Consider the following 24,525-nt stretch of genomic DNA (forward strand, 5'->3'; position numbering starts at 1 on the left):
ACAACCCCACTCACCTGAGAAAATAAACCACAGAATTCTGTAAAATTTGTAAATGTAAGTTCATAATGATATTTTAGCCACATTTTATCACATTGTGGCCTTATAATTGTTTTACGAATCCATATCGGCATGTTTACTGAAAAGTATGTATTTCCAACTAAGAAACCCATTTCGATAATACACATATTTTATATAGCCGATTATAAGCCTCATTGTGTTCAAATGAATTTGAAAAGTCATGGCATTTTCAAAAGCAAAGCTTACGACCAGCATTTGAAGGCAGCACCAGACCAGCGTAGTCGGGTACTTGGAGCAGAGATGTACAAATTAATCTTTGATAAACCTAACAATATGAGGAATATGTGTAAACTATAGCTGAGTGTTTAGGTTTAACCCAAGAGTTGTCCTCAAAGCGCCAACTGTTACACTTGCACTACATGTCCCAGGGAGCCACGGGCCTCTCAGTGCAGCCGTATCCAGGAAGTCGTCTGTGGTTGTCAAGCAAACTTTTGCTTGTAAGCAGAGTGCTCCCAGTAACATGTATGCATCTTTTTAGTCTGCAGTTTCTCGCTTCAGGTGAATATATAGACTATTTTAAGAAAAACAACTATACAACATTCCGTTGAAAGAAAAGTTCATTGGAATGGTCTTAGAGTAGAATAGTAGCCTAGCTTAGTAGTAGCCTAGTATTCATTAATTTGCCTACCGCATTACAATCTCAACATTTAACCATAGCAGTTAACACTTGTTTATTGGCTAATTTCAACGCGGGTATACCTCAAATAAACTACATATAAAATAGATTACAACTTAGTATTTCCTCTTTGTTGGAAGAGCCATTCAACCACGTCGTAAACAAAGATGCTTCCACATTGTTCCTTGCAGCTGGCTGTGAAAGATGAGTTGCTGTCATGGGTCCGTAGCCCAGGGGGTCCGACCCGGTACGGCACGGGTACTAGTGACTGAGCTGAGTGGATCGGGCCACATCAACCCAACTCCTGCCACGAAACCCTGCGAGGACTCTGAAACTGCAGGAGAGCTCTACCTCTCTCAAGAGAAGCTGGTAATTTCACAGAACAGCCCTCAGGATATAGTCAAAAGTTCATCATCACACCGATACACCGTGTCCTGCCATGTATTTGACTGACTCGTGTTTTGTCTTTGTGCATCAAAGGATAGCCTTAAGTAAACCTCTTTCATCTGATATAGCTGTTATTTCTGAAGAGCACTGGTAGAGAAGTTTGTGTAGTTTTATTCCAATGTGTCTTTGGAGAATCTGCTAAAGCAAGGGAAAACAATAATACAGTATCGCACATGTCAGCAAAGATGTACCACTTACTGTATGCACACAGAGTACGAACAGGTAGCAGATCATGATGAGATATTCACTGATTTTGACTCAGTGGTTTTGACGACAAGCTGTATCCAGATTTGCTGACTCCACCTTTAATCAGTTGTTTAGTTATAAAGCCCAAATCACAAAAAGCCATTTGCCTCAGACAGCCTAAGCTTGACGAAAAAAATATTTTTTCCCAACAAAAAAAACTTTTAATGGGGAAACAATGTTGAGAATCCTCAGGGAGAGTGACAGAGGAAGGGATCCCTCTCCCAGGACAGACAGACAAGCAAGTTCACATCACAGGCTTCAAGTAAATTGTCACATCAAAGTCATAGTATATCTGAGGTAAATTCTGAATGATGAAACTATATCGCGTTAAGACAAAGTACAGAACATGTTAGCTGTTGTATTCTGTCCCTTACAGGAATCGCTTTGTGGGACTCGGGATCTCTCTCACGTGACGTCGCTGGAGATCTGCGTGGATACACAGGGAAACACACTGGGTAACTTTGGTAAGATACACAGGAAAATCAAAGCACCTACAAATATAAATTACGGCTTACCACTGTAGTTCTTTATTGTTGGTTTAATTGTATGAATCAAATGTTCCTTATGAAAACATGGCCACAAACTCAGAAGGCCAACTCCTTTTACATTTAAATTAAGATTTTTTTCTCAAGACTTTATGCGGTCTGTACAATGGTGATTCACTACAGATGCTTAGAATGACCGCATAGACAATCACGAGCCAGAACTATATACAGTAACACAAAGGCAAATAAAAAGACAGTGCTGTGACGCACACAACGTATCAGTACTGGGTGATCAGTCAGGTGTGCCAACCTCAGTACAAGATGACTGAGCTGATAATGTCGGAGGAACATCTTTATGGTGCCCACATCCTCACAAAATCCTAGATTGCACAACGAGCGCAGGCATGACGGAGCGGTGTCTGTACGTGTGTGCGTCACGCCCAGCCTGCCGCCTTAGGTGCTCTATCTGTCCTTCAGCTAATGATTGAACGCCTGATGAGGTGAATTTGGAAGTGAGCCAAGAGGCCAGTCTAATACCCAATATATAATCACCTCATTGTGACATGAAAGTGATAGAAATGGCTGTGTTGTTTATCTAATCATATTGTAGGTGCCTACTTGCCCAAGCTGGTGCGGCTCAAAATGAACAACAGCAAGGTTTTTTCCGTAAGGTAAGCATAGAGTTACATAACACATTTACCACCTACTGCATTATTTATTTTTTCCTGGTTTGCAACCTGTTCTAAAGAAGAGGCACGCAATCCTACGCATATTATGTTGACATTACTATTGGAATACCACCACACACATAATCAGGGAGAAGGAAATCCCCAAACCATAGACGAAATACGATGTCTGAATGTGTGTGCTACCTATGCATGCTTCTTGTTACTGTATTATATTTAGCTTATGCTTAGAAACAAACAGGTCCAGGTCTTTCCCCAAAGGAGAACTGTAATTTGACCCAGAACAGATGAAACCCATGGGGATTATGGTCACGCTTCACACTACTAGTCACATTTGTGTTAGGAGTCACACTTTATTGAGAGGCCTTGGAAGTCATAAAAAGACAATACTTGGAAGTGGCCATAGCAGGTCAGAAGTTACAGTGACAAAGAAGAAAGTGAAGTGTGTTTGCAGTGCAGGTGTAGTATATCCACTCTGCTCTGCCAATGTTTTTCCAACGGGGACTTGTTGTACAATGTTTCTGTTTTGGGGAAGCTGCGTGTTGCTGCTTGTAAACCAGACACCAGCAGATGTGGCGTTCACTTCGCTGTCTCTGAGACAAACACACCTGGAGAACAGGTTCACCCACCTGTCTCAGAATGGGACACAAACCTGGCTTCGTGGCATATACCATATACCAGCTTTCAGATTTGTCCACTTGGACAGTCGCAGGAAAAAAGGGACAGGAATTATTCTCCTGGATTGTCCTGGCAGTTTAAATGCAGCCGCAGCTGTGTCATCAAAATTTGATAGAAGAAAAGCAATAAACCTCCAGTATGAGAGAGAAAGAGAGAGAGACACACACACACACTGCAAATTGTCCATATTACAGGACAGGTGAATAATTGTTACCCCGACAGACTGCCGAGGAATAAGAGAGTGCAAACAGATATTAGGGAGATATCTGAAGTACAGCAGAGCCAGCCGGATGTGTGCTGCCTCTGATAGCATTTCCTGCTCTGGTCTGTGGGCTCTGTACTGTGTAGTGGAGAGGGGTTTGTAGATAGACACAACGACTGAGTCTATACTAAAAGGGTCAGATGAGGGGTGTGCTGTGGAGACAAGTGGGTGGAATAGGAGAGGCCTATTGCATATTTGGGGAAAGAGAAAAAAGGGGACTAGATTTTTCCCATGAATCACAGTGTTGTGTAACACCCGTTCCCCGCTGTCTCTAAAATCAACATTGTGCTATTTGGCCTCCTCAGAGACCTGGGAACCGCCCTTTCCCACCTGCAGGTGTTATGGATGTCTTGCTGCTCCCTGCAAGACCTAGATGGCATTTCGTCTCTCCTCTCCCTCAAGGTACAGTTTTTTTCTAGATTGCAGATGGCCTCCGTGGAGAGACCAATCTACGCTGCTTACCTCACTTGATTTTTAAATAGCCAAGACATTTCTTTCTTAACTTCAACATAGTTTACATGTGTTGTGTTGCACTGGTGAAAGTTTTGACAGCATGAGGCTAACAGTGCCGCGGATCATTTCCATATTACTTATCTCCCGATCTCCTTTTCTCATCCAAGTGAATTGTTTATCCAACGCACCTGCATCAAAGTTTCCTGGATGCGCGTATACTATACTCCTTGTTAAAAAGTCGGATATTTACACCGGAAATATAAAAAAAAATCCTTTGCTATGATATAAGAAATGTTCTTGTGATTTTTAAGATCCCAGTTTCTGTGAGATGGGGTGATAACATATATTTTGTCTCTCTGACTGTATGACATGTTCCCTTTCTATCCGTGTTGAATACATTTTCTCAGGAGCTGTACGTGGCCTACAACAACGTGTCAGAGCTGGGTCCGGTGGGCATGCTGGAGAGCCTGCAGCTGTTAGATCTGGAAGGGAATGATGTGAATGACTTGGTCCAGGTTCAGTATCTGGGCTTGTGTGGCAAACTCCAGACACTCACCCTGGAGGGAAACCCTGTGTGTGTTCGCCCAAACCCCACTGCCATCCAGGTATGGTAACAACATCACATTTTTTACTCCATGAAACTTAAATAATAAAATACATTTTGTAAAGAGTAGACGGCATTTGAATAAGGTCACATGGATTGGGTTTAGCTCCAAATGCTGGCTTTTACCTTCACTGGACTTGTTATCTTACTGTCCTTGCCAGGCTTCTTGTATGTCCTTTCTGATTCAGGAGTCACAGGTATTTGACAAATAAGCATTGTTCCAAAGGGGGTGTATTGGTGAAATTGGAGACATCAGGGAGAAAGCCAAAATGTGCTACAAAAGTCATATTTCTACTTGTGCTGTATGCCAGACCAACAATTATTACTGATCACCATCCATGCAGGGCGACGAGCTGATGATAATGCAACTTTTGATAGAGGTGTGTGTGTGTTTTAACAAGTTTATCTAATATACATTTAGCTATGGTTTTACGTACCCATTAACAAATTGCAAGCACAAAAGCAGAATACACTTAGAATCCTGCATCATTGCCACCATGAAGTGGCCCATACAAAGTGGTGCAAGGGTCAGAGTCAAAACAATCCGGCAAAAGATTTAATTATATTTTTTTCTAAAAGCAAAGCAAATGGGTGGATACATAAAAGTTCCTGAAAAAGAATGTGTTTGTTCTGTTCCATAGCAGTTATACAGTAAAAGCCAAATAGGAAATGCAACTTGTGCTTCAGTGATGTTGGTGCCAGCAGGCTGTCAGCCCTCATGGCTTTGTCAGATAATGACCCAAATGTAATTAGCATGTGCTGAGACATGAAAGTATCTGTGTGATCTCACCGCTCTGCATCTGGATATTCAACACACCAACCGGCTAGGCCAATGAGAGAGAGAGAGAGAGAGAGAGAGAGAGAGAGAGAGAGAGAGAGAGAGAGAGAGAGAGAGAGAGAGAGGGAGGGCAGCAGGCATCAAAATAACCCACAAAATCACACACTCATCACTCATCTCTGGAGACAATATGACACTCACATAATGTCTCATTATTACATTACAGTGTAATTTGATCTCTTAAAAAAATAGACAATACATTTCTATTCAGAAATACTGTATGGCTGTTGTATATTGGAAGATATGGAGTTAGGCTGGCTATAAAGGGGTAGAAGAAGCTGCATTTTTTAGCATTTGCTTTCTTGGAGACACTGTTTGCTGTGCTGAGTTAAAAAAAAATTGGCCACTCTGAATGTGTTTATTTACACCCACCAGCAGAGCATTAATTAAGGAAACTGGGGCAATGAGGGGAGATGCTGAGCTGAATATGCATCAGGCCTGCGCTTTGTGGGTTACTGAGGTTTGTCTCTCTTTGCCAAACTATCACTCCTCTTTCCCGCCCTCCTTTCTTCACACACACAAACGCACACATCCGCTCACTTCCTCTCACCCGGGCTTCATTCTCCTCCTCTTTTCTCTGGACTTTCCTCCCTGCCAGCCCTTCACTCCCTTCTTCATTCAGTGCATCTGTGTGGTTTGGTGGTGGAGGGCAGAAGTGCCGCACTCTAATGTGATCGCTCAGTGGCTCTGTCATTCCCTGGACTCTTTCTCTCTCTCTCTCTCTCTCTCTTTCTCTGTGTGCTGTTAAAAGAACACACCTCGGTGATAAGTTCCCATTATAGACTTGAGTAGCAATGATCATTAACTTGCATGGCTTTATGTCTTTTGGTCAAAGTGAGTGCAAAAAGATAAACTGCAGACTCTCTTATATGCGTTATTTTAATGTGATGTTTGTAAGACATATTCAGAATTGTCCTATTTGGACTGCTTTTATATTTTATGTCATACTCATGACCCCAGAGTATCCTGACATCTCCTTTGCTGCATATGCTTGTTCTGTATCATTTGTATGTCGAAATGTACCCCATAATATATAGGAATGCCTTCATTAGTATAGTTTATTTACAGCATACTTTAGCTCAAATAGAATTTAAGATTGTTCTACAAGTTAAGTGCAACCATTCTGTTTTTTTTTGGAGCCAAGCATCGTTAAGCATCATTAAGTCCCTGGAGTCGTCAGTGGAGATTTACATACAGAAGGCAAATCCTAAAAAATGCAGTTGTTTCATACACTCATGGTATTTAGTACACAAAGGGCTACGTCCTATTAACTGTAACAATTGTATCTGCTTTAAACCATGAATCAGCTCATTTGGTGTGCTGGTGAGAATCATTTTAGTGGAGTAAAAACAGTACGTACCGCATGTCTCGTGTTAAATAGAATGGAATGACAGAATGTGAGTTAACGTCGATACCAAAACCAATGTCGTTTACTGTGTGAACTCTCAGATGTTTTGCATTAGGTTGACGGTTCACGTCGGGTTGCCCAATGAGACACCAGAATCTGTCACAAGATAAACTTCTCAGTTTTCCCACAGTGCATCAGTCTCTGCACATTTTTCCCCACAAAATGAATGTCATTCAGAATATCAGTTATGACATTTGGAAAGAGACCATTTGAAATTCTTGTGTTCAGTATGAGTGCTAAGTTTCTAACTGACATCATGCTTCATCCATCTTGTTTTACTCCTGTTTGGTCCCCTTAAATGACCTATTAAAACACCTGTCTGTCCCCTACATTCACTCTGCCTCTCTCTTTTTCCTCCCCTTCTATCCAGACGGAAGACTATAGCTATCGGGCTATGGTGAGGGAGTTGGTCCCTCAGCTGTGTTACCTAGACGATTCACCAGTGGAGGAGAATGGGCGTAGCTGCGGCGGCACCATGGGAGAAGACTGGGCCATTCTCCGAAACTCCATCAGAGACTGCAACTCCTATCAGGCTGCTACTGAAGACGGTGTGTGTGTGTGTGTGTGTGTGTGTGTGTGTGTGTGTGTGTGTGTGTGTGTGTGTGTGTGTGTGTGTGTGTGGGTGTGTGTGAACCAATTTGAGTTTTAGAACTTATGAGTGAGGACATTTTTGGGTTAGGCCTTTAAAGGGACTATTTGAGGTTTAGCTCTGTGCTTGAAAGTTCATGTATGAATTAGGTTAAGGTTAAGGCTAGCGCTAGGGTTGGGGTTAGGCATTTTGTTTTGATGGTTGGGGTTAGGGTAAGGGGGCTAGGGAATACATTTTGTCAATGAATGTCTTTACAAGTATAGCCTTACAAACATGTGTGTCTGTGTGTGCGTGTTGTTTTGAGTCATTCAGTGCAGACCAGTTCATTACGGCTGTGTATTTATTTGTTTTTGGGCAGAGGAACCAGCAGACAGTACATTGCCCTACAGCAGACTCTCGTCAGCCAGGCGCCCTGCCTCTAGCCACTCCTGTGTGTGGCCACTCCCCTCAGCGGGCTGCAGACCCATGTCAGCATGCGGGCCTGGACTTCTCTCCCCCTCTGGATCCAGACCTGGCTCTGCAGACACAGCTACAGCAACAGTGGATGCAGAAACCAGCACTCTGACGCATGGTTAGGCTTTTCACACTCAAGTCTTCCTCTTCATCCAGCCACATTTGTCTTAACTTCATCCCTGTTTATTACCTTGCCTCTGTTGCTTCCATATACGTTGTAGTAACAACACTACTGACTCAAGAAATGCTTTTCCATCTGTACATTGTCATATAGTATCAGTTCCAGTTCCCTTTTCTCATTAGCAATCAGCCTCATCAGCAATCTTTACTCAACAGTGCCACCAAGAGGATTTTCTCTGGACCATGAAAGAGTTTGATTCACTGAAATCTTTTCTCTTTTATCTGTTGATTTGTTTGTTGAAGGAGCGGGCAAGATTGTGTTCTGTGGAAACCCTGTCCAGGCTGTTCGAGCGAGGCGTGAAAAGTTAAGGGTAGGTGGTGGTGGTGTGTGAAGCAGAAATGTATTTTTCCTCAATTCTGACTAAAAAAAAAAGATCTTAAGATGTTCATCAGATATCCAAACTGCTTTGTGCCAATTTATCATGTCTTGCATGCAGTAGAGCATTATGGGTAGACTGATGGGGGAATTACAAGCTTAATGGGGCTTTGAGAGACCCATTATGGATGTCTGTCTGATACCTCAAGCCCATCTCTTTAATGTCATGTCAGTATAAACAGCTAATTATCAACAGGAGTCACTGTCAGAGACTTAGATGGACTTGAAAGATGGGGCTCTTGTTGTCAATACCCTGTGATCTGTCATACTGGCAGATACAACAAACCGCTGCTGTCACTCATATGCCCTCCTCTTACCTTCCCCTCCCTGTTCTGTCTGCCCCTTTTTTATGTTTGCGCTCTCTCTCTATCTCTCTCCATCCATCCATTGCTCTACTCTCTCTGTTCATAATTAATGTAGCTCAGCTCTTAAGGCCTACGTGATGTTCTGTTTTCCATGCTCCTTCATGCTAGTTCTCCCTCTCCTCTGTCTGATAGACGGCGCCCATCAGGTCTACCTTCGCCCCCCGCCACCTGCCCATCCACGTGCCAGAACACACGTACGACCTTGAGGAGCCCGATGTTAGAGAGCGCGTCGATGTGTTTGCTGAGTTGAGAGCTTGGAGGGAGCAGCACAGCAGGTACTTCTAATTGTTCACAACACACCTCAGTTCCCTTTTTCTTTCCTAAGCTGTAAAATGCACACACATGACATCTAGGATTCACATGCACAATGCAGAGACTCTTGACCCCCGTTTTTTAAAGTTACTCCGAGGAACTTTCATTTTTTGTCCATTCTTGAACCCCCTTTAGACAAAAGCAGTAGTGTTTTTACAACGCCAGCTGTTGTTCCTGGGTGAGCATATTCATGACAAAGGCATTAAGAAAACCTGTATAAAAGTAGCATTTTTTTGCACTGATGGTCTTGTTTGTTGTAACTTGTAATTTATTATCATCAGAGGAAAGATGAGACTGTTTCAGATATATTAAAAAGTCACTCGCGGCACCTTTAAGGTGGAGTCAACAATTTTGGAAATTGCTTGTTGTCAAAATCACTTTTTGGTCAAAATCAGTGAATACCTCCTCACGATTCGCAACTTGTTCATACAGTGTGTGTACCAAAAATCCGGTGTTAATACACAGCCTAGGCTTGGTAAGGGTATGTTGCTATGGTGGAAATCTTCTGAATATCTTTCTACATTGTCTTTTTCTCAGGCGTCTCCAGGCCATAGAGATGGAGAGATTACCACAGGTCCTGTCTATTCGGCATAGCGATGAAGAAGACCTGGATGATGATGATGATGATGATCATGAAGAAGACTTTGGTGCTATAAGGAATTACATAAGTGATGAAGAATGTGGTGAGGGGAAGCATGGGGACAGCCTAGATACTGTCTCACTAGATTCCTCTCTCCAGACTCTCTCCCCAGGTAAAATACATTGCTCGATTAAAAAACCCTTTCTTCTGCTATTGGAATGATGGAGAAGTAGAGGAATCAAACAAAGATAATCCGCACTTAATAACATTGGAGTTCAAAACTAATGGATAACAAATGACACACTGAAAAAAAGCAATGGCTTGCACTAAAGCATTTGCAATGATTTTGTTGTGTTTTCAGACCTGTATCACACAGAGGACACGGCGCTGTCCCATTCTTCCCCTTCTCTCCGTGCAACAACAGCAGTCACTGGTCATCGGAAGCTCCCAGGGATCCGTGCACGTCGGCTTCGACTCAGCCACACCGGTTCTGAACATTTACCCGATTTAGCCACCGTAGGGCCCACAGTTGGTGCAGGTACAAGCGCAGGAGACACAAACCTGACCTTTCAAAGAGTCAAACAGCAGTTGACCAGGACCAAAGTGCCTCTGTTGCCCCCACCTGCACACAAACCCCGCCCGCCTCCAACAAGTGCCCTGGGTAAAGGGCTCATGGATTCAAGGTATACTCAATGCAACTTTATGTAGCACTTTTAAAGAACTCTAAGTCACTGATGGTAGGATATTATTAAAGGGTACTATAACACCAACGTACACATATTTATATAGTACAGAAACAGAGATTTGCTCATCTGTCAATTTTTATATAGAAAATATACTGAATTGCACTTTGAATTTAAAGGTGGAGTCAGCGATTCTTTTCAAAATCACTCTTCTGTGAATATCGCCTCAAAACCTTAGCCTGGCTCCGCCCGCCTACCTACTTCCGGCCAAATTTCATTTTCCCTTCAGTAGTCAGTCTGGGGACGGGGCGTATTAGTGGGATTCTGCTCAGGCAGATTTCTGCCGGTCCAATCAGCGAACAAAACGAGTGGCTGAGAACGATGACGTTGAAGTCGCGCTCCAGCTGCAGTTGAATGCTGCGTTCCTTTATGCTCGGAAGAAGGAGATTTCCGACTTGGTAGTTCCGAGTTCCGACCTGTCTGTGTTCCAGTGCATCTGCTCGCGAAAGTATGGACGCCTAAAACCGTTCTCATCCAAATAACTAAACGTTGGGCTCTAGCAAGTTACCGTTGCCAGGTTGTCGGTAGATTCATAGACTACAATATGTAGTGAAGTCGGAAATTTCCGAGTTTCCAGTACAACTGGAACGCACCGTCAGAAGCCGGCTCATGACACACGTGATGACCAAACGTTATGCGATTGGTTTGCTAATCCAGAGTGGCACTGAGCAGATCCAATAGTTTTAAACTTCAACAGACACCCGCCTCCAAGTGAGTGAACGTTTGCCAATTACAGCACTTCCAGACCTTCTGTACAAATGAAATTAAGTACGATGGTCTGGTAGCACCTGGCTATCAAAACCTGCTACCTGGCCGTAGTTTGTGTGTGCGCTGAAACAAAATTCAGTGTTAATACACAGCCTAGGCTCTGTAAACAGTTATGTAAACAAGGGGGGCCAACCGTAGCCAGCAACATCCCCATTTAAAGAGCCAAGGCAACACTGGATTTTGTTTCGGCACACACACAGTACGGACATGTAGTGGATCGTGATGACATATTCACTGATATTGAATAACAAGACTCCACCTTAACTGTTGCATTATACACAATACATGTTGTTAATTAGCACTGTGTGACAGTTTGAATTGAACTTTGTTTCTTCATATGTGGTGGTACTGAGAAAGGTTGTCTGTCTTTCAGTGCACAGATGGACTTATCCAGCGTAAAGTCTGGCCTCAGCAGGCCTCTAAGAACTCCTCAGATGTCCAAACTCCTAGACAGACCGCTGATCACTCGTCCTCACACAGCCAGGGCAGCACTACAGACACATCACCAGCAGCACAACTTCCAGCCCTGCAGAGGGAGCTCACACCCACACTGACACCACAATGGACAGAGCTTGTGGCTGCCTAGTGGCCAGTTATCAATAGGGTTAGTGTCACTGTTCCATATTGTTATGAAAAGAATGGTAGCATAGAGGCCTTTTGAGGGGGCTCCGTTTGTTCCCCTCATTGGCTCTGAACGTCACTCCCCCCACGCTGTTTTTTTTTCTTTTCTTTCTTTTCTTCTTTTAAACAAAAATGAAGACCCAGAAGATTTTGAGAGCATTCCCATGGCAAAGTCTTATGAAGTCATAACTCATGGTGCTCTAACATGAGTATCTGTGATTGGAGGACTCTATACTAAGTGAACCCCTCTGACGCTATTGAGTTGCTGCCTCTCTAATGGCATTTGAAAGTGAATTGGGGACGTGACTAGTACCTCACTTGTGCATTTCTCAGGTTGAACTGTCAAAATATTATAACTCAAATGCTACCTTGTGTTTTACGCAATAAAGAAAACATTTTAAAATCAATTTTTACAATCTCTTTCATCACAGCTAGCCGGTGCGTTCGTTTAATAAAATGTAACGGTTCATTTTAGCTCAGGTGTCTTGCAGTGACTGCGATTGACTTGATATTATTGTTGTAATTATCATATTTGGCCACTTGGGGGCACTATTTGTAAACCATAAATCCAAAATTCAATTGCTTTAATCACCTAGTGAAAACAATCCTTTAAATGTACCCCCTGGACATACAAGATTCATTCCTCTGGTTGCATGTTTGTCAGCATCCAAGGAAGCATTTAAATGAGAGACAGAATGATTCACAATATACATATTAAGGCATTAAGCATGCAAGTTTTGGTCCTGCACACTTTGCCAATACAGGAGAAGACGCTTCACAATGTATAAGCTGACACAATGCAAGTAACAGAGTGGAACAAATCAAGCCACCTAGAGTTGAGTAGTTGTGTTCTAACTGTGACATATCGTATTGTTTTCCAAAGGGCTTTAGGAAAGACCCAGCACTTGTGCGAATGATTTTGTGACTAAAAGTATTTGGGTGAATGAGGATCAGAGAGGCAGCTACATCTAATTCCTTTGCATTTTTTTAAGCTATCAACATTGAATTCCATTGAGGGGAGTCGCTATAGCCAGCACGCTGACATTTCCGAACTTGCCCGGTCTTTTCTACGAATACCTGACATGAGAGCACACACACACACACACACACACACACACACACACACACACACACTAGAAAGCGCTTCCCATATTTTTTGTTATCCATGTATCAGCGTTGTCCTCAGAAACAGGATGTAAATAAATGAGACAACGTAACAAAGTCACTGTTAATGCTCCTCGCCTCGGTGTTGGATTAGGAAAAGTAAACATGGGATAAAAAAAGGAATGTCTGATGTGTACACACAGGTATGTGCACATACCCACTCAACCATGGGACAGCTCTTATGTAACACTGTTAGTGTATTTTGTTATCTCCTAGCAAATCTTTCCATCCCAAAACTGTATCGCTGTATTGGATGGTCTGGCCCCCCCCACCCCATGCTCTCTCTCAGGTGTTTCGAGCGCCACAGTCCCATCTCACCGTGCTATTATGTCTCAAGACACAGACGGAGGAGGATGGGATGAAAAGGAGAGGCCTTTTTTATGGTGGGAAAGCAGGAGAGTGTCCGTATACTCTCTCTCTCTCTCTCTCTCTCTCTCTCTCTCTCTCTCCGAATAGTCTTGTAATTTCCCTGAAAAGGTTTCATTCTCACAGCTGGTCTGGAGGACTGGGGACCTAATCTGGCCTGTGAGAAGCTTTTTCCCGCTGCCCAGTTATTACCAGATGGTGGTTATCAATCAGAAGGGCCTGGTTTTATGTGTATGGCTTTGGGACAGTAAATACTGTGAGAAAAGCAGAAAATTAGCTTGTAAAGAAAACAACAATCTGTAATATGCAAAAGTTTCAGTACAGCAGGTACTTCTAATTGTTTCCTTTGTAGCATGTTGAGTCTATTGTCAAAGTGGAAACGGTTTCTTCTTCTAAGAAAAGCATGCCCCTGTCTCTCTTTTACTTAAAGGCCTACTTCACCGGTTTGAATATGAAGGTGTATTGAATTCTGAGATCCTATGTAGTATAAATGTGCAAAAATTTTTTAAATTGGTTCATCCTAGCCTGAGAAAAGGCAGAAAGAGTGTTTTTTAACCCTATATTAATCTTACTGTGACATCACAGTAAGATAAATATAGGGTTAAAAAAAAATTACTTTGTAAATATTACTGTGATGTCACAGTAGGAGATATCACAGTAATATTTACAAAGTAAGGTTTTTTTTTTAACCCTATATTTATCTTACTGTGATGTCACAGTAAGATTAATATAGGGTTAAAAAAAACACTCTTTCTGCCTTTTCTCAGGCTAGGATGAACCAATTTAAATTTTTTTTGCACATTTATACTACATAGGATCTCAGAATTCAATACACCTTCATATTGAAACCGGTGAAGTAGGCCTTTAATGAAACAATACTAGAAAAGCCAGGTTCCATACATGAAGATATTTTTTTGTTTGTTTTTAAACCAAAAATCACATTAAAAAGATAGCACTAAGGATAGCACTACAGTGAAATTTGCTTTGTGAAACCTTTCCCCAAGATGATTATGAAAAAAAACACGAAGGGAGGGATAATAATGTATAATAGAGTATTCAAGAGCAAAAAAATAAATCCCTCTCTGTCACACCACATGAAAGGGTGTAGAAAGAAACTGCATACATTTTCTACAGTCAGACTGAAGTGGAGAAAACTGTGTCAACACATCCTGTGAACACCACCAAGAGCAAATAACAGATGAGGTTGTGTTGTGATTCAATTGAATGTGTGATCATGTCAGAAAAAGGTTGTAGTTACATTATCTAAAATACCTCATCAAAGCTTTCAGAGGCAGGGGGAAAGAGAAAGAAACCACACAACAGCTTACCTTTGGCCGATTTGATTTTAATTAGGAGGTTTCCTTCTAGTTTTGACTTGAGACGTGTCAGTGGTTGTACCTGTGAAATACCATCAGTATGAGTCTAGACAGGCCCATGGAGAAGCTGTTGGTGGTAGAGGCTACAGTACACGTGAGACCAGACCACAGGATCCTGCTGGAAAGGAACATTGCATCCACCGCAAGATATTGAAGCTTCGTATAACTCATTTACTCTTGACATTTTTACCACCCAACCCCAGACATGGAATCCATAACAGTATACAAAAGGAATACAATTCATCACAATAACTCCTCCACATGTACAGCTCTCTGATTTGAATCTAATCTAATCCTCCTGACACACACGATGTTGACAAAATCTGTACGCTGAAACGATACATTTCAAGTTCGCAGGTAAAATCATTGTCTTTACCATTAACTTTCTGAGATCTACAATCAATTCTGGCACCAATGCAAATGTGATAATACAAATAATAATAATCTAAAACCAAAAAAAGAATGCATTTTTGTCATTTTTGATTTCTTAATAAACACTGTATGGAGAGGTTATACAAGCAGTAGCACGGTATGGAAATCTTCTGACTCCTCCTTGCTTTGTGATGCTGAGTGGATATGCCACAGCTAATAGTGAATTTTCCGCTCATTCTGTTTCAAGGTCATGTGTTCAGTTATTATGAGCAGCAAGAGGCTCTGGGGATACCTGTTTTTCAAAAGGAAGAGAAGAAATGTTGTGGGACTAGGATGTTTTCTGGCCTGAAGATGTTGCATACATTTTTTATCACAGAATATCTTGGCACTCAAAAAGATGAGGACTTAATAATGTGTTTGATAATCTATTCCAACATAACAAAGCCACAAACACAAGCTGTTTTAGAGCAGAGATTGTTATTTGAGGGATGAATAAAAAATATATTTTATTTTTGCGTATTTGGGCCAAGCCACATGAGAAACAATGGGGTAGTATTTATGTTATTTTTTTCCTGAACTCATCTGGGAAGTGTGACACATGGCATTTACGTTTTTTTGCTATCAATTATTTTTTGAATCATTACATTTTTTAACAATTTATTTAAAAAAAAATTTGGCCAAGACATTTGAGAACATGCTTTGCATCAGTGCTGCATTTTGCCACGGCCTCTATAAATGATGTCTGCCGCATATAATCTCACCTAATATAATATTTAGTCTGGAAACTGCAAGTAGGGTGAATTTCAATGTGCAATCTCCTGTAATTATGTTCAATGTCCAACAGATAATCCAACAATGTAGCATAGTGTAACCTAGCCTGTTGGCATTTCAGTTACTGTTCTCATTACTGGGGTTCAGATTAGGTATATGGCTGCCAACACACTGTGAGTCTGGGGCTTTCTCTAGCCATTTGTTGAAGTTGACTAGGGCAAAAGTTAGTTATCATAAGTGGTAAGCATTTAGTTCAGATGTTTCTCTATTCCTCTAAAATGTAATGTTTGTAGTTGTCATGTCAATACAATCCATGTGTGTCCCTAAGAAACTGACAGACTTTTTTTTACTTTCACAATAGTCTCCATTTATGCATTTAATTTGAAAATGCTGACCGGAACTGCATTTTTTCTATTTCCTAAATAGCTTGACACCATTTAATCTAGCTTGACAAATCACACTTTTTACGACGGGCACGAGAGGATGAAGCTTTCAACTGACCGTCATGTGAAGGAATACTAGCCCTGAATCTCTTGTAAGTAGTTTTTTAAAAATTATTTGCCAGAATAATATGAAATGTAAGTGTTTCTGAACATTTGTTCATGGTGCAACAAGTGTAGAGTGAGCTCAGAGCGCTGCACCTGCATGCTGATGTCATGGCCAACCATAAACTGCGGTAGCATGTTAAACTTTTCTCACTGACTCGGACTCTGAGGTGTAACGTTCATGCTTAGGTTAGTTGGTTTGGTTGTCAGTGAGTTTATGTTCAGTCAAATATTGTTTAATAGTGCACGACTAACGAAGCATTCGTCACTTTAACACCAAAAGCAGTTAAATTCAGTAAACGCTTTGCTGACGTGATAAACAAACTAGGCTCTATTAGCCCACCATACCATGCTATAACTTTTGTATGTTTTTTGTTTGTTTGGTAAACTTAACTTAAATTTTTTTTTTTTTTTTTTTTTTACAAACAACGGCTGCTCTTTGAGGGGCTATGAATTATTATTATTTGTTTTTAATGAAGTTGTTTAAAAGAGTCAATATTTGAATGCTAGCCTACTGGACACCCACATACTTTGCAGTGGTATAGGCTATTTAATTATTTCCATACCATACTAGGCCTAGGCTAGTGCATATTTAGTGCCCTATCATTGTTGATTAGTTTTTTCAGAACACTTTGTTGAAATGAGTAGAGATGTAGCCTATTGAGGAACTCAGGAATATTGCTTTGCTGGTTGTGACAATTGTATCTCACTGTATAGTAGGCTATTCCTTGTTCTTAATGTTATGTTATTTAGGCCTATTTAGTGTTTGGCATTTTGTTTTGAAAAAATTATTTCAAGCCATTAATAGATGGTGCCTAAATAACAGTTTACATTTTCTGTCAGATGGATTGACTCATCTGTAGCTATTATTTCGGGTGCAGTGGCCTATTGTGTATGTACCGTCACCGGCACATGTTGTTCTCTGTTTTCTCATCCATATCCTCTTTTTACCTGTCACTATGACAACACATGCATTTGTCTCTTCCTTTTTTATCTATGTCACTATTGGGTCTTTTTGTTTCTACTTTTCTCCACTTCTCCTCTGTTGTTTATTCCTCTTTACTCTTACTTCCTTGTTTTTTAATATCATGGCCTTTTTCCTCCCTTTTCCTCATATTTCCCCTCATGCCGAATGACCACAAGTCTTCGTGTTGTAGCTATATAAGCATTATTTACATATTTTATTCATGTCTTTGGAAGCCGTGATGTTTTTTTCCATTAGTGTTGTCAGTAGTCTTCCATGTCATGCGTTGTTTGTCCTTTAATCCTAGACTGATTCTATCAGGTTTATATTTGTGTATAACTCTTTCAAAGGAGGCCTAGATAGAATGCTGTTTTGCAGTTTTTTTTATAATCTTCAGCAAAACACATTCAATTTGATCATTAATTCAAAAGTCTTAATGGACTTGTGTCTAATGAAAGTTATATTTAAACAGCCTGATGTTTCTGACTTTGAGAATGGATTTAGGCTTAATAGTGCAAATGCAGTTCAGTATTTCCTCTAAATGTCCTCTATATTAATTTTTATTTTAGTTGCCGTATTACAGTTGTGGCTCACAGTGGTGTCATAATGCTGGAAATGAAATAAAAATTCGGACAAAAGGCTCAGTGGCTTGACCTCTATATGTCCAGGCCCGCCCCCCCCCCCCTCTTCTTCCTCACTGTGAAATCCCTCCATGGTGACTCATCTGTCCAGCTGCTCAACACTAGAGAACAAAAAGGCTTGTCTACCAGCTGAGAAACACACACACACACACACACACACACACACACACACACACACACACACACACACACACACACACACACACACACACACAACACACACTCATCTCACAGACACTAAATCATTGCAACACACCACCACCCTCATCTCACCCCGTATGCTAATATATTGACTTTCAGGAACACTGGGGTAGTTTAGAGCCACTATAGATCATACCAGCAGCGTGAGCAGGGTTCCTGGATTTGAATACAGACGTCAGAAGAACTGCCTCTGGAATGTGTGATCTCAAGCAGTGACTGCCAGCGATGAATTTCTTCTCCATCATCTCATGTGAACAGAGGTAGATGAAAAACACAAGTACCCCAAGTATTGAATCACACATTTGAACATGTAGGTGTAAATATATCCCAACATTCTCCGTTTTGACTTTTCTCTTTTTTTTTTTTTTTTTCGTAAATTATTGATTCCAAACTTGTGAAGCTGAACGCATTTGGTGTCATTTCGTGATTGGGTTTAATCTCCAGGTTGCGTGTTCCGTCTGCGAAAATTATCCCAAGAATGTGCTCTTAAGCCCAGAGAGCCAGAATCATCTATTGACACGTTGATATAGGATTGTTAATCCACAGGTAGTCCTCCTTTCCCATTACCCTTTTTTTTAAACAAAAAAATCAATGCTGGAGGCTTAGACTTGTCACTGCTGTCCATGTTTTTGGATGCTTTCGGCTTTGTCGCCCTCCTCTTGCCGTTGTCTCATCAGCTGTCCTGTCACATTAGCATTCACACTGCTATACAGAGGTAATTGGGCCCCCCTTTCCACTCGGTATTAAATGCTTTTTTCTCAGAGCCAGACCTTACCTTGCACAGCTGAAGTAGGGTAATTTCCCGCTGAGGAGACAATGTATTAAAAAAGGCAGATGATTGTGTTCAAGTGTACAGCATCATGTTTCTACGAAAGTGAGAGATGTGTGATTGCAGCCCTGAGGAATAAACCTGACATCCGTGGACTAAATTGTCTCACTTGTTCAGTTGGGAATGTACGGTTGGAGGGCCTCACTATAATTTAGTTTAACACACCGTGGCCAAATGCCAGGTAGCCTAGCATTGTAAAAACAAGATCCACTGCACATTCCTGGGGTTTTTGATTTTGTAGGCTATGTTTAGGGCTTATGTTTAAACCAGTGCAAACAACACGGTTGTAAACTGACATACAAGTGTTGCAGGGGCAAAGTCAACTTATAGTAATAAAACTATTTTGTTGTTAAGAATTCAGATAACAGCATAAACACTTGGCCATTAATACTTTGAGATAACCCTAACCTGCAAACATGTGGTTGTGAAAGACTAGCCAACGAGTAGTAGTAGGATGAATTTATGGGAGGACCGATTTTATAGTGAATGGAAAGGAGAAAATATTCCTACTTTACAAAGATATTTTCTGGGACCTCTTCTCTTCAGCCGTCCGGTATTATTGAATCAAAGAAATCAACCCTGAAAAAGGGATTTTTGCATGGCTGCTTTTTGCAGATGACGTAGCACTGCTCTGCTGGAACAAGTTCATTGTTACCTTTGGAGCTGCTGCCTTTTTAAAATGCAGGAGTTCAAGTATCTCTGGCTCCTGTCATGATTAATGGTAAGATGGTGTGTTTTATTGACGGATTAGCAGTGACACAAACAGCGTTGTGGACCGTATGGAGTCTTGACAATGATGGCATTATTATATGAAATAATGTAATTACTTTTCAGTGACAGTAACAGTGACGTGCTCACAGCTGTGTTGAAGGTTGATTAAGTGATTCTGGAGAATTCTTGTTGTCAAAAGGAGTGAACACTTCTTCACAAACTGCTAGCTGCTGTCCATACTTGGTGCACTGGAAACAAATCCAGTGTAAATACACAGCCTAGGCTCTGTAACTAGCATGTTACTATAGCTACGTTGGGCCCACTTTGTTTACATACCTGTTTACAGAGCCTAGGCTGTGAATTAACACCAGATTATTTTTTAGCATGCACACAGTACGTGTATTTACAAAATACAGTATTTTGACCAAAGGTGATTTTGATAACAAGCATTCTCCAGAATCGTTGGGCATGAGCAAGGAATAGAAAACCAAAGAACAAATGGACAAGTAAGACGAGAGTAAGAAAATCTTATCTGTATTTTGAATTAATTACAGTCTGCGTTTGATCAGTTGACAGGAGCGTCCCCATTGTATTAATCCCAGACAACCACCACCGCTGTAAAACTTGTTAAACCACATGAGTCAGCTTTTGCTGGAGGGGATGTCTCAACAATTATCCCAAGAATTACCAAAACACTTCGAAGAAAATGCCCTAATTCATTGGATAAAAAAAAATGCAGACGGTGTGAATTCAGATTTCTGTTCAGTTTCCCTGGAGTCTGTGAGTAGGCCTTGCTCAGCACAAAACCACATAGTCACTCACCTCTCTCATCTCAATTCTATGAGGCAACTTTTTTTTGAAGTGATTTCAGTCATACATTGATTATCAATGCTATATGAACACAGTGTACATGGAACCTTGCAATGTTACTCCGTATATAAATAGCCCGGCATGATAGTAGATAGGTAATGCTTGAGTGTGCCAGCTGGAGATAGAGCTGTACCATTAGTATCAAACTGTGCTGCTGCTCAGCATAGCTCCTCCTTAGCAAAACAGAAATGGGCTGCAGCGGCCAACCTGTTTGGTAGAAAAAAAGCAGCAGTGTGGGGAAGATGAAGTGGAAATAGTTTGTTCCTTCATGCAGACAGTCATGGGATGGCATCAGGACTGGTGACCTGTTTTTCTGCCTCTGTAACTCTGTCTGCCACTGTCTACTACTCTACTTCTTTTTCTCTGCTTTTCTTTCTGTTCACACCTTTTTTTATTTTCCGTTTCTTCTTACCACCCTCCCTCCCCCCACCTCAACTCCAAACTTCTTTTTCTGTTTCCCTTCAAAACTCTGTGCACAGGCATCAGGGAGTGGTTGCTTTGGCAGTCATGTGACTTTTTTGTCTGAACACAATTGCCGGTGTTTGCCATTGGCCGATTTGTCTTTTGAAAGGAGCGTTGGTTTCCCGGGTGACGGGGAATGGCGGCACCACTTCACTTTTTTTTTCTCTGTGCAGCAGCGTCGCTCTCTCCCTCCTCCCCTCTCTCTGTGCATTGCTCTGAGCCAGTGTCTGTCCGTCTCTTCCACAGGCTGGTGGTGGATCAGGTAGCCCTGACAGCACAACACACACACACACACACAGACAGAGAGACAGACAGGCACAGTGACAGGGCTGTGGAGCTCTTTCTTCTCCTCTCCCCTCTTCTCCTTTTTCATCAGGCAGGCCATCACAGGGACCATTTGGCTGCCCGGAGGTAAGTCAAACAAATGTCCTTGTTTGTTGAGATGAAGTGTTTTTTTGTTTTTCACTGCGTTCACTTTAATTATTTTTTTTGGTTTTATTTTCTAGTTAATGTGCCAACAATGCAAAAATAGAAAAAAAGAACGAGAAGAAAATTCAGGAGTTTTAGTTATTGTGAAATAGATATTAGTCTTTGTTTATTTGACATGTTCAGGGAACATCCATCTGACAAAATGCTATACGTTGAGGTGATATCAACGTATAATGATTTAGTCCGTAATATTTTTCAGCACCAGTTTGATCGCTCACTGTTATTACTACAAATGTAAATGTGGGTGTGTGTGTTCATTTTTGACACACATATCATGCATTTGTTATCGCTTGGCACTTAATATAAATAACCACGGTTGGCTTGTCATGGCTTTTTAAATATAGCCTAGCCTGGACTATGACTAAAACCATATGTCCATACCGCAGTGGAAATGGGCCAAAGATATCCACTGAGAGCCGTACAGTCAGTGGGCTTAGTTTTTACGTTCCATGAAAGATTCAACAGCTGTGCTGCGCTGCTCCGTGCTCCGCTCGTCAAGGCAGAAATACAACGTGGGTTTTGTTTGGGAAGCGAGCCACTTAGTGAGGGTTTGTTTCTGGCATGGTTACCGTCCTGAAGTGCTGCCCCTCTCTGTCCCTATCTATCGGGCTCCACCAACCAGGTGGTCTCGTTTGTATCTGGTCTCCATGGCAATGCTGGAAAAGGCCTTCCTGCCCCATCCTCAGGTGCACTTTATCTGATGACCTGCAGGATCACACACACACACACACACACACACACACACACACACACACACACACACACACACACACACACACACACACACACACACACACACACACACACACACACACACACACACACACACACACACACACACACACACACACACACACACACACACACACACACACTAGCATCTGTTGACACTTGACCCCTCATGGAGACAAGGGACTCATGAAAGACGAGTTTGCCAGTATGACAGAAGTGACTGAATAAAGTCAAATATTCTGTAGTCAAACATGTTGGCCTGGTTAGGCCTGCTGATTTTTAGCATTTTGAGTGTAGCAGCAAGGATTAAAGTAGTCCCAAGGTATTCTTTTCTTCTCCAAGCTTCCCCTGAGGTGATACTCATTCTTCCTGTCTGCTTCTTGGTAAACACTCAAGTCATTTATGTCCGGCTGTTGACCTCAGATCACCTCTCTGGTCTGGAGTCTCCATATAAGCTCGGGTTGTGTGTATGGCCATTCATCAGGGCTTGTTAAAACGACTGAGCCAACTCACGTTTTAGACCACAAATTGGACCCCATTTTAAGTGGTTACCTGCAGGAAAATCTAGGGTTTGATGTAATATATTATACAAAAAGGAACCTTTTCATGGTTTTAAAACATTCATTTGGGTCCCCGTGTCTAGAGTCCCTCTCTCTTTTTCTCCACTTCAACGACTCTGAAAAACCTGTGTTCAAAAACCCAAGTCAGATTTATCTCGTATGATGACGTCATAAGGGGTGAAGCCATGCACCGCCCATTACGTAGCACTACCTCCACCTGTGATAAGCACATCCCCGGATACCCCTGAATCAAACTGGCAGTAAGATTCAAACCAGCAGTTAGATTCAGGGTCAATCAGAGGTTTTTGAATACTGAGCTTTTCAGACAAAGGCTGAAAGAAGAGATTCAGCCATGGCACTCTAAGAAATATTTTGTTTTTTTTGGAACACTTCACTATGAAAACAGTTTTTAGTAGAATTCTATTTTTGAACCTGAGAATGAGCATAATATGTTCCCTCTAAGGCTGCATTGGTAGATGGTGGGGAAATCAAACTATGTCAATGAAGATGATGTTTTTAGTCATACAATTGCTTGTCTTGTATTGAATGTTCAAAGACTCCAAAGCGAGCTGGATGCGAGGTTGTAGTGTTTGTCAATGTCGCTCGGCCTGGTATTGCGTAGCTGATGCAACCAGTGGGAAACTGGCACTGAGGCCTTGTTGCTGCTTGTGACAGGCTGCTATGATGATGTCACACCAGTGCTGCTGACCCAACACTCCTATATAACATTCCTGCTGATGGGATGGTAAGCGGATGTGGAGGGGAGTATGTGGTGACGAGTGGGAGAGATGCGCAGACTTGCACACATATGGCTTTTGTCTAAACACTGATTAGTAATCACACACACACACACACACACACACACACACACACACACACACACACACACACACACACACACACACACACAATATTAATTCAGTCTCATGCACATGTCCACTCCAGCACACACTCAGACCCTGTACGGCCCGTTGAAGATGGTGATAGCTGTCTCCCCGGCCTCGTTTAAATTCAAACAGATCTTTTAGTGTCCGTGCTTGAAGTTCTGCTGAATTTCCGTTTTGCATATATCCTCTGCTTCAACCTAAAATGTCTCTTGATAAGATGATGGTTTGATTAGAGCGATGCAATGCCATTATGTGCTAGTGTTGTAATGTGTTCATGTGTGCGTCAGCCAGTGCTCAATGCGTGCATACATTTCTTCCTGTCTGCCTTTAGTGCCTGGTTGTGGCTACTAAAGACATTCTCACTATACCACAGCTACAGCGTTCCTTTGATCTGCTAAAGCCACACAGAAGGAAAAGAGATGACAGGCCCCAGTGCAGTGAAAGCTTTTAAATGGGCCTGTTCCTGCAGGTGTTTTGATAGTCCGTGTATACCCAGCCAGACACTCGCTATTGTAAACAGTCTTTTGACTAAATGTATAGAAAAGTGAGGGTGACATCTTAAGTCTTTATATAGAGGGTAAGTGGAAAAGCATTTAGCCTCACTTGACAAACAGAAATACTTTGTCAGACAAACAAATTACAGGCGGAGGCTTATAGAGAAAGGTGCAGACAGACAGACAGACAGACAGACAGCCTGGGGGTCAGTGAGCGTGTCCGGGGGGGCCTCTCCCTCGCTCTGTGTGTGGAGCTTAGAAAGCTTTTGTTCACCTTCCCGACCCCTTGACCTGCTCCCACCT

The 24,525-nt window shown here is 41.8% G+C and overlaps 2 protein-coding genes across 2 annotated transcripts in view; both read left to right on the top strand.

The window, feature by feature from the left end:
• Window positions 1-898: 898 nt before the first annotated feature.
• Window positions 899-12,031, top strand: lrrc56 (leucine rich repeat containing 56; the record flags this gene model as incomplete). Its single annotated transcript, XM_080028186.1, has 12 exons — window positions 899-1,063; window positions 1,764-1,851; window positions 2,483-2,543; window positions 3,804-3,900; window positions 4,359-4,556; window positions 7,172-7,349; window positions 7,749-7,961; window positions 8,267-8,334; window positions 8,897-9,039; window positions 9,614-9,828; window positions 10,018-10,339; window positions 11,541-12,031. 12 exons carry the CDS (start codon window positions 899-901, stop codon window positions 11,719-11,721), a joined length of 1,929 nt encoding a protein of 642 aa, XP_079884312.1. The 3' UTR covers window positions 11,722-12,031.
• A 9,286-nt stretch (window positions 12,032-21,317) lies between these two features.
• Window positions 21,318-24,525, top strand: part of rassf7a (Ras association domain family member 7a) — a 30,731-nt gene continuing 27,523 nt past the window's right edge. The window contains exon 1 of the mRNA XM_080027467.1: window positions 21,318-21,471. The gene's annotated coding sequence lies outside the window, so the exon portion shown is untranslated. The remainder of the gene's footprint in view (window positions 21,472-24,525) is intronic.

This window comes from Ammodytes marinus (genome assembly GCF_949987685.1).
Source record: "Ammodytes marinus genome assembly, chromosome: 5".
Lineage (NCBI taxonomy): Eukaryota > Metazoa > Chordata > Actinopteri > Uranoscopiformes > Ammodytidae > Ammodytes > Ammodytes marinus.